This window comes from Equus asinus, chromosome 7 (genome assembly GCF_041296235.1).
Source record: "Equus asinus isolate D_3611 breed Donkey chromosome 7, EquAss-T2T_v2, whole genome shotgun sequence".
NCBI classification, from domain to species: domain Eukaryota; kingdom Metazoa; phylum Chordata; class Mammalia; order Perissodactyla; family Equidae; genus Equus; species Equus asinus.
The window spans coordinates 48740264-48754653 of record NC_091796.1 but is presented as its reverse complement, the minus strand read 5'-3'; the positions used below and the strand labels follow the sequence as shown (position 1 = coordinate 48754653).

At 43.6% G+C, this 14390-nt stretch overlaps 1 protein-coding gene across 1 annotated transcript in view; it reads left to right on the top strand.

Moving 5' to 3' along the window:
* The first annotated feature begins 94 nt into the window (after positions 1-94).
* Positions 95-14390, top strand: part of LOC106822861 (collectin-12-like) — a 36046-nt gene continuing 21750 nt past the window's right edge. Inside the window, 3 exon segments of the mRNA XM_014828220.3 lie at positions 95-182; positions 918-1484; positions 1487-1862. Coding sequence (XP_014683706.3) covers positions 95-182; positions 918-1484; positions 1487-1862 — 1031 coding nt within the window.

Here is a 14390-nt window from a genome sequence, read left to right as displayed (position 1 = left end):
GGAAGAATCTCTTGTTGAAACTGAAAAATAAAAATAAAATTTGAGAAGTTATGTTTATTAATGCATTGATTTCCAAATCTTAGTTGTAGAGAAAATGGACAGTGTCACAGGTGGCATGGAGACATCTCGCCAAACCTGTGGCGACAAGCTCACAGCAGTGGAAAATGACTTGAGAAAATTAGGTAATCTGCAATGAGAGTCACTGTAAAGTTGAATCCCCTGACTGCTTTGTATAAATGACGACAGCTTTTTGGAATGATGTTGCTGTAACCTCACATTCACCCAGAAGGACATTACATTTTTGTGTTGTATGAATCTTCCCTTATGATTTAATTCAAAGACTTTTAAAGTTAAGGACCAATTTTGGAGTTCAACTTCCTCCCCCCAAAACCCTATTATGTGCCAAATAAAATCTGAAGACCAGCCCTGATTAAAAGGAACAACAAATACCATTTATTAAAAACTGTTTTATAAAATGGTCAGTAAATTCCCATTTGAATTATTTTAAATTGCATAGAAGAATTGTAGAGATTAATTTTAAAAATGAAAGATTCCAGCCTATTCTATTCTTTGATTTTTGTTTTCATTTTTTAGAAAGGAATTTTGGTGAATTTAACCAACAGTAGGTTATTTCCTTGACACCCTGCCCAGTGCTCTAGAATCGGGTATCTTCCCCTCCTTCTTTGAGAGAAGTGTTGACCCAAGTTAGTCTGTCCTAGTTCTCAGCACCCCTTCCAATTCCTCAGGACTCAGTTTTAATAGATATGTGGATTTTACTAATGCAGAGCGGTCTGTGTATCCCACAAATTTTATATCTGAAATACCGTGCATAACAGTTAAGTCTCGTTGGGACCTTTGACCTCACCTGAACACTTGTCCATACCACCAATCTAAGTAACAAACGTGCCTTATTCCAGGGGACCAAACTGGGAAGAAAGCTATAAGCGCCAACTCAGAGCTCTCCACCTTCAGATCACACATTCTGGATCTTCAACAACAACTTCGTGAGATCACAGAGAAGACCAGCAGGAACAAAGATACGCTGGAGAAGTTACAGGCGAGTGGGGATGTACTGGTGGACAGGCAGAGTCAACTGATAGAAACTCTGGAGAATAACACTTTCCTCATCACCACTGTGAACAAAACCCTGCAGGCGTACAATGGCTACGTCACAAATCTGCAACAAGATACCAGCGTGCTGCAGGGCAATCTGCAGAGCCAAATGTATTCTCACAACGTGGTCATTATGAACCTCAACAACCTGAACCTGACCCAGGTGCAGCAGAGGAACCTCATCACTAACCTGCAGCGGTCTGTGGATGACACGAGCCAGGCCATCCAGCGAATCAAGAACGACTTCCAAAATCTACAGCAGGTTTTCCTTCAAGCCAAGAAGGACACTGATTGGCTGAAGGAGAAAGTGCAGAGCCTGCAGACGCTGGCTGCCAATAACTCTGCCTTGGCCAAAGCCAACAACGACACCCTGGAGATATGAACAGCCAGCTCAGCTCATTCACAGGTCAGATGGACAACATCACCACGGCCTCACAAGCCAACGAGCAGAACCTGAAAGACCTGCAGGATGTACACAGGGATGCGGAGAACAGAATGGCCATCAAGTTCAGCCAGCTGGAAGAACGCTTCCAGCTCTTTGAGACGGATATTGTGAACATCATCAGCAACATCAGTTACACAGCTCACCACCTTCGGACACTGACCAGCAATCTGAATGAAGTCAGGACCACTTGCACGGATATGCTGACCAAACACACAGACGATCTGACCTCCTTGAATAATACGCTGGCCAACATCCGCTTGGATTCTGTTTCTCTCAGGATGCAACAAGATATGATGAGGTTGACGTTAGACACTTGTCTGTGGACAGAGAGCTTTTGTAGCTTTCCAGAAGCCTGACTGTCTTAAACATGAGGTCAAGAATCAAATTATTCTTCAGAATGATTACCTAATAATATCTATTAAATTTCCTCTTAATTGATACATTCCTTTTCACTTCAGTGAAGCAGAATAACTTTTTTTCATATGTAGAAATGAAACACACTTCATACGTTTCATTAATCAAACACATTTCAAATGTTTGATTAATTCAGTTGCATTCCAAGTAGATTTTTAAATGAGAAGGAAAATGCACCAGATTATATTACTGTTTTTCTCTATCTTCCAGCCTTACCACTAGTGGTTCTAAAATCAAGCCTTCAAGATTTTAGACGTCAGTAAGAATTAAAGTGGTTTCTCTACTTCCTGTTTTGTTGGAAAACAAATTGGAAACTTATCTCAGGGGTGGGGCACGGGACTGGGCCCTTCTGAAGGCCTGCAGTGTAGTTGCCAAAGCAGAAACGGCACAGAGATTTCAAATCTTCTGTCCTCTTTGAACTGCTTGTTTAGAGGATTCGGGTGTTCACGGCTCCCAGCCCTGGAGTCTGGGGAACACAGGGAGGGGGCTTAGCTGGCAGTGCAAACAGAGACTGCTCAGAGCTCAGATCTCAGTCGTATTTGGGCATTTCTGGAGCTTGGGATGGCTTTACCAGCAACATGGGTATCCCGGGCATTTCAGAATGCTGAGCCAGGCAGCCACCCACTTGGCACTGAAAGCAAATCTCAAATTTGCTTCTGTTTGGGACATCACATGTGCCTCCACGTGCAGTGTAACCATTTTCTTGACCCTGAATTCAAGTTGTAACTGCACAAGCTCACAAATACTCCCATATCATATATCTCAGTGTTTTTGGTTTTAAGGCACAAAAGGTGGCTTATATTTTATTTCACTTTATTTTCACTTCAATAACTGCTCAATATAAGATTCAAGTAAGACCTAAAAGCCTGGGATCATCCAGATGCTAATAAGTGATACTAGTGAACCCGGTCCTAGAGAAAGATATACCCCCGGCATTAATAATCAACTTTTTATGGGGGTCCAGTGATGACTTTTAAAATGGCTTTGGCTCTTTTCCTCAGTGATTTTTAAAAACAAATAAACAGCAAGTTTCTAGGTCTTAATGAGCAAAGTACATTATCTGATTCTCCTTATGTATGGGACACACAGAGTACATTTTCACAGAGCCCAGCATCTGAAGGCAGAGCGCCGGTTTCCTGCTCCAGCTCTGTGCTGGTTTCCCCAAGGCCAGGGCAGCTGTGGATGAAGACAGCATTAACAGTGTGCTTGCCAGGAGTGTGTCCAAAGCCACCAGTACTCAACCTCATCTTACTGAGAGAGAGATGGATAACCTATTTATGACAGATATAGTACTTCATATGAAAAATTCAGTTTTTTTGCCAATCCAGCAGGCAAATCCATCATAAGTAGGATGTTAGACCTTTGTCAAAGGCAAAAACTTGTATATTCTCCCAATATCTATTCCCTTCCTTCACAAGATCTGCAAATTAGCATCTGCTGGTATTTTGTGCTGACTGCGAGATCCAGGCTTGATGCTGTTCTTAAAATAAGCCACAACTTCTATGTGGAGTGAGTGAGGACATTCAAGAACCACCTCAGTGCAGAGGGCAACAGCTGAACACCGTAAACTATCCAACCCGAAAGAAATAAGATTAATGAAAAGCTGTCACCCTGGGTGGGGGCGTCTTGGATTCATGTCAAGGGAGGAAGAATTGTGTGTCTTTGGAGTTGTCAGAAACCAGGGGAAGGTGTTCTGGAAGAAATACAACTCCTGCCACATTGGTTTCTCAGAACAGGGAGACAAGCCCCTGAACAGTCCCTATTTCATGGGCACAGGTAAACTCATACACTTGCAAGTGTAGTACCAGCCCCAGATGTGAGTGAGTGAGAAACACTGATTATAGGTAAAATCTGTAAAGAGAGTAAGGATAAAGAATTTCTAAAGCGCTTGAATTTCCCAACAGACCTTCTTCATTTTTTGCATTTCTTAAGGCAATAGTTGAGAAATAGTTGAGAAGAAAAGCTACCTTTATTTATTTATTTTAATTTAATTAATTTATTTATTTGCTGGCGAAGATTCTCCCTGAGCTAACATCTGCTGCCAATCTTACTTTTTGTGTGTGTGAGCAACTGCCACAGCATGGCCACTGGCAGATGAGTAGTGTAGGTCCACACCCAGGAACCGAACCTGGGCCATCAAAGCACAGCACATCAAACTTAACCACTAGGCCACCAGGGCTGGCCCAAAGCTGCTTTTATTTTTGCTGTTATTCCAAATAAATTATAATTTTTTTGTGTGTTTTGGCTTATTGTCAGTGTTGTTCCACTAGAACCCTCTACAGTGCTACATCCATTATGGGGGAATGCACATGAAACCTTCTGCACTATTAATCTCTTGGACATTGTTTCTCAACTACACAAAGGAATTAAGATACTTTTTTTAAAGGAGCTGGACCTGGCAATGAACATCCACCTTCCCTATCTTTACTAAGTGTGCTAGGCTATTCAGTGAGCCTCCTCAGGTTAAACAGAAAAAAAACTCAGATTGTGCATGAGGAGACCACTGGATCAATTCTTAAGTGAGAGTATAGTGAGGAAAGACATCTCCCCATGATCATTCCACACTGGCAGCCAGGGTCAGCTGACACATAGATTGAGTGAAGCTATACTTCTTAGAATAAACTGTTGGACATCAGGCAGGTCACCATCCCCCAAAAGTCTCTCCCTTCTAGTCTCTCCTGGGTCCAAAATGTTAGCATTAGCACTCTGGGCCTTTTGACCTGTGTGCACATTGATCTGGTAAACACTCATTGAACATAGTCATTGAATAATGACTATGCACCAGACACTGCTGGCTGCTAGATGGAGAAGTGTCCCCAAAGAACAAACAAAGACTAAAAGAATAGAGAAAGAGGAAAAACTTCCATCTGGAGTGACCTGAGTGGATTACATGGTGAGTGAACAAGAATTTTCCAGATGGATACAGGCAGAGGAAATTCTAAGAGAAGAGATGTGCAGAAGTTCAGAACAGGATGGAATCAACACTTGTGACACCTGGTCACAAAAGCCTTGAGACCAGATGATCAAGTAGGGACTGAACATTCTGGAGCAAGTGGAGATCACAGTTGCGTGTAAGGAAGGCAAATGTGAGAAAGATGCAAAATGGGGTGAATGGAGAGGACTCAGAGGTAGGAAGAGCAGTTAAGAGGTTACCATAAAGATCTACCAAAAATACAGAGTAGGGTGAGGGGAGAGAGAGAGAGAGAACACCCACACTAGGGCTACCTAGCTGCCAGGTTGGGGGTGCCAGCAGGACATCCCAGAGAAAATGGACCATCCAATGATGAGATGGAAATAAGGACCCAGAGCCCAAGAGACCTGATGATAGGGAAGAGCCAATAGAAGTCGGTGGGCAGAAGTCGAGTTGGGTTCACGGAGTGGATGCTTCATCCTAACGTCTTGCACTTATGGAGCAGACAATCCTAGAAGGGTCTCAATGAGGCTAGTCCTAGTATAGTGTAAACTCTCTTACAGCTCAGTAGGGGGTGCTGCCAGTAAATCCGTGGGCAACATCATGGGTAGCCCTAAATAAGGAAAGCAAGTCCAGGGCCTGGGTTCTTGCTAAAGGAGAGGAGAGATGGGTGGGCTGAACTTGGGGCCACGTATGAAGGTCAGTGAGGTCCATCAGGGCCTAGGAGGGGAGCAGGGCAGAGAGATCCCCATACGGAGGTGGGAAGTCTGCTGCACCATTCTGTCCCAACCAGCTCGTGGATAGTGGTGGTGCAGGGGGATAGAGAAAACTGAGGGTGGGAGGCCTACCCACCATTCATCCCCCCAGCACTTTCACCCTTCCAGCCGGAAAGGCTTTCTGCTTCCAAAGAAAAAGCAAGTGTGGGCCTCTTTTACTCATTCATGTAGAATCATGAGATCTCAGAAACTCGGAGATTCCAGGGAATAGAAAGTTTGAGAACAGTGTCCTCCGAGATCCATTCACATCAACAGGAGAGGACCTGGATTCCAGTCCCAGCTCCACGACTAGATTGTGAGTGCCCGTCCCTTGTTCCCCGAGTATATCTGTCCTGAGTAGCTAAGTAACCCTGAACATAGAGCTGCTTCTTCATACTCCTGCTTTGCCTCTAATGGATGGGAAAAGATGGAACAACCTGTACCAAATGGAGTAGAATCTATACAAACCCACCTCTGAATAACTTTCCTTTGCTGGAGACAGAGAAGGCCAGCCCTGCAGAGGCTCAAACAGGTGCGAGGGCATCTCGGCTTCAGGAGTGTGTCCCGATCCTGGAGAAGACCACAGCATCCATGGCACCAGGAAAGGAGAAAGCCGGATGTTTCAGGTCTAAGTCAGTGTGTCGGGATTTGGGGCTGGACATGCAGTGGTCAAGGAGGAGTAGGGGTCAGAGGTGATGGAGGGGCCAGATGGAATTTTAAAAATGTTTGCATGCATGTGACTGTGCACGTGGATAGACAAACAAGCAGCTTTGTACTTTTAAATCCTTCCTGTAAAGAGCACGATGAGAGGATATAGGTGGAAGCTAAATAAGGCCATTTCTTTAAAAAAGAGTGACTAAATGTCACATAGAACATTTGAAGCTTTTTAGTCTGCTCCAAAGGTGAGCCTCAGATGTCCCCGGAGCAAACGGCTGTCTGCCTGCTGGCCTGATGGGTCCCTGTCTGCTCCCTCTGCACCTGTCCTCCGGGAGGAGAAGCCGCCCCGCACGCGCCCTGGCACTCGGGAATTGGGCTGACAGCCGAGGAGAGCGCCCAGCATGCAGAAATGCACTTCAGGAGACTGCAAAGCCTTGTGAGAGTTGTCATGTAAAATCAGGGCAGTGCAGGGTTGGAGGTAGGGATGGAAGGCAGAGATTATTAAAGGAAAAGATAAATCTGTGACTTTGACAGTCAGGAGTACCAGGATCATTTTTTTAAGGAAGTCAGTGGGGAGCTAAAAAAAAAATCAGTCTCCTCCACTTTTCTCACAGCCATAAATGCAAAAAAAGGTCTTGGTTAGACTCACTCAGAAGTTCAGTCTTAAGCTTTCCTTCAGGAGAAACTGGATTGGCCCATGTGGAGTGTGTTGAGCTGGAACATCACTGTCTATACCAGCTCTCCCGAGGTGGAACTTTTCTCCTCTTTCCGGGCTCCAGCGAGAATCATGCAATCTGGGAGGAGAGCACCAGCATTGGTACTCGGGGCCTGAGGAGGATTACATCACCAGACACCTTCCCAGAACTCCATCCCCAGTCACAGCCACCCTGGGGCCTCCTGAGAGTTTGGTTTCTGCATCCTGGCCACAGCACAGACCCATGCTTCTCATTTTCCACCCAAAGGAATACAAATACCTGTCAAAATCCCCAGGATCAAACTTTAAAAGCAGAAATAAATTAGGCAGACATATTATGAGGCCTCAATACTGAAGGCTAATTTAACTGGATATATAATGATAAGCACTGCACAAACTAGAAAAAGAGCCAGTGCCGCAAGGGGAGAGAGCACATGCCCTGGAGTGAATGAGGTCACGTTCCAGGCCTCGACCCAGCACTCAACAGCTGCCTGACCTTGTGCAAGTTACTCAGCCCTGCGAATTCTCGTGTCCTCATTTGGAAATGAACATTGCAGAAGGACCTACGTCAGCATTGTGAAAGTTAAATGAGATAGATATAAAGCATTGGCCCCTGGGAAGTGCTCAAGAAATGTCATCTGCTGGTATTGGCATTATTACTATTATTGTCATAGTCATCATTATTTTCATACTAGTCAGTAATTGCAAGATAATACTACCTCGCATTTGTGTATTTTATAGTGTCCCAATTGAGATGCCACACACAGTACCTCACTCAGATCTCACACAGGTTTGTGAAGAAAACAAGAAGAACATTCTCTTGTTCCATGTTCTCTTGTGCCATGGCCTGGGATGGAGACTGGGGGTCAGGCTCTCAGGGGTCCCCCACCAGTATAAGTCTCCCCCAATACTCTCCATCTATTCAGACTCACCTTTACCCTCCTCCTCTTTGCTTCTGTGGCCTCCACGCACCTGCTCCAGCAATGGTGTCTTGCCCTGGCCCCTCCCCAGGCCATGCCCGGGCCACAGGAGAACCAAGGCTGTCTGTTCTCCTCTCACCCTTTCTTCCCAACACACATACACACACACACACAACTCACAGCTCTTTTGAAATTGTTTCAGACTTTTGTGGTTACTGTTAAGGAGAAAATGGACGAGGGATAAAGGCTCCTTCCTCTGTCTTTTGTCTCTACTCCATTTTCCTGGTTGAGAAAGACAGTGCTGGAATAAACAGACAAAAAGCACTGGTGACATGGATGGGATGCCAAAGGCTTAGGGCACACACAGACCTGAACTATAGTTTATTTCCATTTAAACGTAGGACCTGGCTGAATCTATGGCTCTTTTTGCCCTGAAGGAGGGCAGGAGCAGTCGGGGAAAAGGACAGAGGAGAAGTAATCTGTGATAGCTCAGGATGGTACCCAGGACAGATTTCCAAATGCTTTGGATCCACACACCAATACAACTCCCAAAGAAAGACTGGAGGGCTGAAATACATTGCCAAGATTTTATTTGCCCATTAAGGACATGCTTTTTAAAAATAACCTATCAACAGAGTCTGGCCCCGTGGCCGAGTGGTTGTTTGCGCACTCCGCTGCAGGCGGCCCAGTGTTTCATTGATTCGAATCCTGGGTGCGGACATGGCACTGCTCATCAAACCGTGCTGAGGCAGCGTCCCACATGCCACAGCTAGAAGGACCTACAACGAAGAATATACAACTATGTACTGGGGGGCTTTGGGGAGAAAAAGGAAAAATAAAATCTTTTAAAAAAATAAATAACCTATCAACAAATCTCAGCATTAAAAAACAAAACAGAATCTACCATCTTTTCCAAGAAAAGACAGGTGTCCATCATACATACAGACACACACACACGCATATGCATGCACACCTTGTATTTCTTTTTCTCATTTCATGGCAGATCTGTGAAAACTGCATTCCTGGCTGGTGCCATCCCCCTGACTAGAGATTGGGATCCACTGGCCCAAAGTCCTGTGATAACATTCAGTGAATTATCCTAGAGCATCCACTGTGAACCAGCCTTTGCTCCGGCCTGGAGGGTCTTTTCTAGAATGTGGAGGCAGCAATATGAGTGAAAGATGTTGTTCTTCTACTCATGTAAAAATGTCTGATTTCCAGGACCATGTCACAATCAAGAAGACAGACATACCAGCCCTAACTGTGGATATGGCCAAGAGCAGGCCTTCAGAATTTTCAACATTCTCCTCTCAGGAATCGATAGAACAAGTAGGTAGAAAAATTAATACGGAAATAGTAGACACTATCAACTAATTTGACTTAATTGATATTGATATTATGGAACATTTTACCCAGCAACGACAAATGCCCATTCTTTTCAAATGCATGTAGTATGTTCACCAAGATAAACTCTATGCCGAGCCATCAGACAAGTCTCGATAAATTTAAAGGCACCGGAATTATACAGAGTATGTTCTCTGACCAAAACAAAATTAAATTAGAAACCAATAACAGAAAAATACCTACAAAATGGACAAATATTTGGAAATTAAATGACACACTTATAAATAACCTATGGGTCAAAGAAGAAATCACAAAGGAAATTTGAAAGTGTTGCAAAGAAAATGAAAACAAAACATATCAAAATTTGTGGGATGCAGCTGAAACAGAATTTATAGGGGCATTTATAACTTTAAAATGGTTATATTTAAAAAAATTTTAAGTTGAAAAATCAATGATCTAAGCTTCTACTTTATGAGAGTAGAGGAAGAGCAAATTAATCCCAAAATAAGTAGAAGAAAGAAAATAATAGTGACTGGAAAGCAATGAAATAGAAAATGGCTTCATAGAGAAGATCAGTGAAACCAGGAGCATGTCAAAGCTGATCTTTCCACTTCTGATGGAGCAAATGCAAGCCTGTCGTCTGGCAGAGGTCATCACTGTTAATGGAGGCTGCCTGGTAGGCATGCGGGAATCTGCCCACTCGCTCAGAGCAGAACTGTAAGGTAGCCTTTTAAGGCCTTTCCTGCCCACCCTGCTTGCATTTGTCCACCTTAGATCACCAGAGATGTGATATTCCTCCTGAGGGTTTCCCAAAGCACACTTGAATCTCTTCTATTCCTCTTGTCCACTTCTTGGTCCCCTGCACAGGACATCATTTGATGGGAGTATGCTGTTAAGTTATGAGTAGCAGCTTTCATCTCTACAAGGCAAAGATAAAATCTGGTTTGCCTTTCTGTCCACGTAGACTCCTCCTTATAATACTACATATTGTGTTTCGTAGGATATAGAGCCATAGAATCCTGAGGATGAGAAAGGAATCTTCAGCATCATCTAAGTCAGTAATAACTCACTGTGACCCATGCTTCTTGTTTCTATCAGAGTGGCTCTGGCTTAGACCATTAGAGAGAAATCTTCCACTATACAGACCCTTGCAGCAGGAGAAAAATTCTACAGCAAAGAAACACTTCTCACTACCACGATTGTCCTGCTTTGAAGCCAGGCTTTTACCAGCAGAAGCCTCTTGGCCATGAAGTCTCAGTCAATCTTGTGGTTGATGACAAAGTACTAAGTTGTGAGATTGAAAGGGGCTATCCCCAAGATTGAGAGTTTGTGCTCTGCCTCCATTAGGATAAGCCTCAAATCCTGGGGGAAGTTCACACCTCCTAGCTGATGTGTTTGTGTGTTTCCAGCGCACTGGAACAGTGAATCCAGTGTTTCCAAGGTCCCTGGTCTACTCAGAGTCTGCTATCCAAGTAGATATGTATGTTGCTACCCAGCCACTTCTGTGACGTGTGTATTATCACATGGGAGTCGGCCAGGCTTCAACCATTCTTTCCAGAATCTATTTGTAAATGAGGTTAAGGCACTATTTAAGCTTAAACTCTTCTCCAAAATACGTACATCCTCTTTGTCTTACGTCTTCTGTTCTATTACAGGCACGCACACTGAGGGGGTTTGCCATAAATCACTCCACGTGATTTTAGATTTTCCAAAGAGATGCTTTGAGATTCTGGCTACTTGGTCTACAAGACAAATTGCCCCTGCAGCCTGGCTTCAGGCTCCTTCACCACCCATCCACACTGGTCTCACCTTAGTCACTCCACTCACAGCCAGAGACCTGCACTCTACTTTCCCAAAGGAAAACCTTGAGCGCTGGATGTGAAGAATTCCAATGACCTGGAAAAACAAATGGAGAATGATGATAAAGATTATCTCCTTTCTTATCGATAAGTTATATTTTTGCCTAGTCTGTATGTACCTTTTATCTACTTATTTAAAATGACAAGAAAATGCAAGGGAAAAATGTTAAGCAGCTCTTCTATCAGAAGTCATACTTATACCATGTCCCAATTTACTGAGATAAAGAACATCAACTGTCCCATCATTATACATCCAGAAATCGCAGATTTCAAATTCTGTGAACAAAATTGGAATTGAACCCACTCATATTGCTGGCAGAAATTAACAAAATGGTACACCAACAAGATCAAACAGCTCAGGCGTTGTTGACATTTCTGAAGGGGTCTGTAAGGTGGACAGGGACCCTGTCTGTTCTCCACACGGCTGTGCTGTCATCACCTAGTGTTATCCCTGGCACATAGCAGGTGCTCTGTGGATATCTGTTGAGTGAATATGTGAATGAATGACTATTTCTCACTCTCCATCCTAAGTATAATCCCATTTTTACTCTTATCAGTTGATAGTTTCATCTAAATTATCTTTTCATCTCTAGATTTATTTAAGTGAGGTCACTTTTTATTTTTGAAAAACCCCAAATATTCATTTGGTGTGGGGGAGTCAATTCTACCTTGTTTCCCTAACCTTTAACTGTAAATTTCAACTGTCCTTTCCCACTGCCCTCTGGTTTTACTGGTTTTATTGTCAAAATATGTCAGGCAATATGGGCTCTATCCTCCGGTGACTCTGGGACACCCTATGACTGATAGGGTAAGGAGTCATCGTTTATGGGAAGCACCTCCCATAGCAGATTTTTTTCAGACCCTTCACATGAGACAAGCTTGTCTTTTCAGGCAGTAACCACAAGCTTCTGTACAAGAACTTATTTCTTAGACAAAATTTAGCCTTCAAGTTTTCAGTCTTGGAAGCACATCTAATTTATTGCGTGCAAATAGAATCAATAACAGCAAACCCTGGCAGAGCAGTGTTTTGAGCAGCGGCATCTGAGGAACAAGGTCCAAGTGAACTCAACCTAAAGAAAACTGATTTTTAAGAATCTCTTTCCCAAAACAGGCAGTGCAATGTATGAGTCATTTTCAGTAAGATTCAATTACTATTTCTTTCTAAAGCAATCAACCATCTACAACTTAGCCAGACAACCGTAACTAAGTGTTTGTAATTGTAGGTTCTTGTAAATGTATGTCAAAGGTCCCTCACTTTCTCTGTCTGATGCTTTGATGTCTTAGAGGCAAGGTCTCTTAATGTACAAGGATCCCTCTGGGTTCTCACAAAAGTGTGTGCATCCTGTCCTCAGAGGGCGTATATGTTCATGCGCAAATAAATACACGCATGCCCAGAAGTCAGCGTTCCAGTGCACATTAGGAAGTTGTCATTCATCTAACTGTGTTGAAGAAGGATTTACTCCCTTGGCACTGTGATGAAGCAGCTCAATGAGTTGATTTCCCTGTGGCAAAGATAACAAGCCTGCAGGGAGGTCCCGCATTATACGCTACTCTGCAAAACAGCTGCTTCTTATTCTGAGTAAGAGCATGCGTGGCTTTTTAAACAGTGCATTTTCATTCCAGGACAAACGACATGCTTCAGTTTCATTTTTTACATTTCCCTGCTGCTCTTGGGTAAAGACAACTTCTGTGTGCTCAAATAGCACTCAATTTCTGTTTCATTAAAAGAAATTGGAAAGACGGACAGCCAGTTAACTGGGGCCATGGCCATGGGCCAGGAGAAGACCGCACTGGGCTGATTTATGCTGGGCAGTGGAACAATTTCCAGCGTGAAGACATCAATAACTTCATTTTTGAAAAAGACAGAGAGACAGGTGAGCAGTAGAGGGGCTTCAAGAGGGAGCTGCAGAGCTCACATCCTATTAAAGAGTGAGAGCTGAGGAGTATAAGGGCTCTGAGTCCAGGCTCTGCAATTGGGTTCCAGTCCTGGTTCTGCCCTTACTGGCTGGGCAGGATATTAACCCCAGGGGAATAATAATCGTAACTTCTTAATGGGGTTGTTGTGAGGGCTTAAATAAGTTAATAAATGTGCCTAATGTGTAGGAAGTACTCAATAAATGTTAGACTAAGTGGCCTAGGTCATTACCTTATATTATTGTCAGTCAATTGTTCTTTAACATATGGCACCAATGCTATGTCTTTTTCGTAGAGTTCCACACACAAACAATCCAGGTGGCTGAGCATTCAATTCCACATGTATTTACTGCATATTTACTATGAGCCAGATGCTGTGCTAGACAATGGAGAGATATAGTCTTTATAAGCCTTTATAAGCTCAAAAACCAAAGAGGCTTTTGGAGATTTTTTTCATTTCATAAGATACTTATCCCTCTTCAGAATGTGGCATCTTAGTTCTTTTTTTTTTTTTTTTAATCAGAACTAGATTTGAAAGTTTGTGGTGGGGGAAGGAGGAAATAGGGAGTGAGTGCTAATAGATATGGGATTTCTTTTGGGGGTGATGAAAATATTCTAAAATATGATTAGATAGTTTTAAATTGTACAACTTTGTGAATATTATAAAACCACTGAATTATATACTTTCAAGGGGTGAATTATATGAGATGTGAATTATATCTCATAAAGACTTTATTGAAAAAATTGGTAGGAAACCTTGAAGGGCAGGCACTGTCTCCACACTCTCCCTCTGCTGTGCTCCAGAGCACCAGTAGCCCCCAGAGGGGAGCTTTTACATGCCTCTGGTGCCCTAGTTTTTTACGGCTGCTGCCCAGGGGACACCTCTTGATCACCCAGCCCTAATGGCCAGTAGGGCTTGCATTCTTTAGTCTCCTGGGACTGTAACAAATGTAGAGATGGTTCTTGGCTAGCTACCACCACTTGGGCACAGCATAAGCCACAGACTGAAACACTCCCCTAGTCTTTCTGTGAAAGAGGCCTATTTGCTGGTCCTGGAGCTTTGGCAAAAGAGGCAGGCTTCTAGTTTGGCACACATCTAGGGGCCTACTTAGGTGCTCTCTGGGGACAGAGGCCAGTGGATGCCATCTTTGTGCTCACCCTCTGCCTCGCTCCAGGTCCCCTGTATCTCCAAGAGAGGAGCTTGTACACTCATCTGATGCCCCAATTTTTGCAACAACTGTGCAGGAGACACCTCTAGGTCCTCAGTCACCTGGCTCTGGTAGCCAGCAGGACATGTACTTGCAGTCTCACTGTAATATAACACTCTGTATATATTTGCATCCTTGAAAGCTCACTGCATGAGG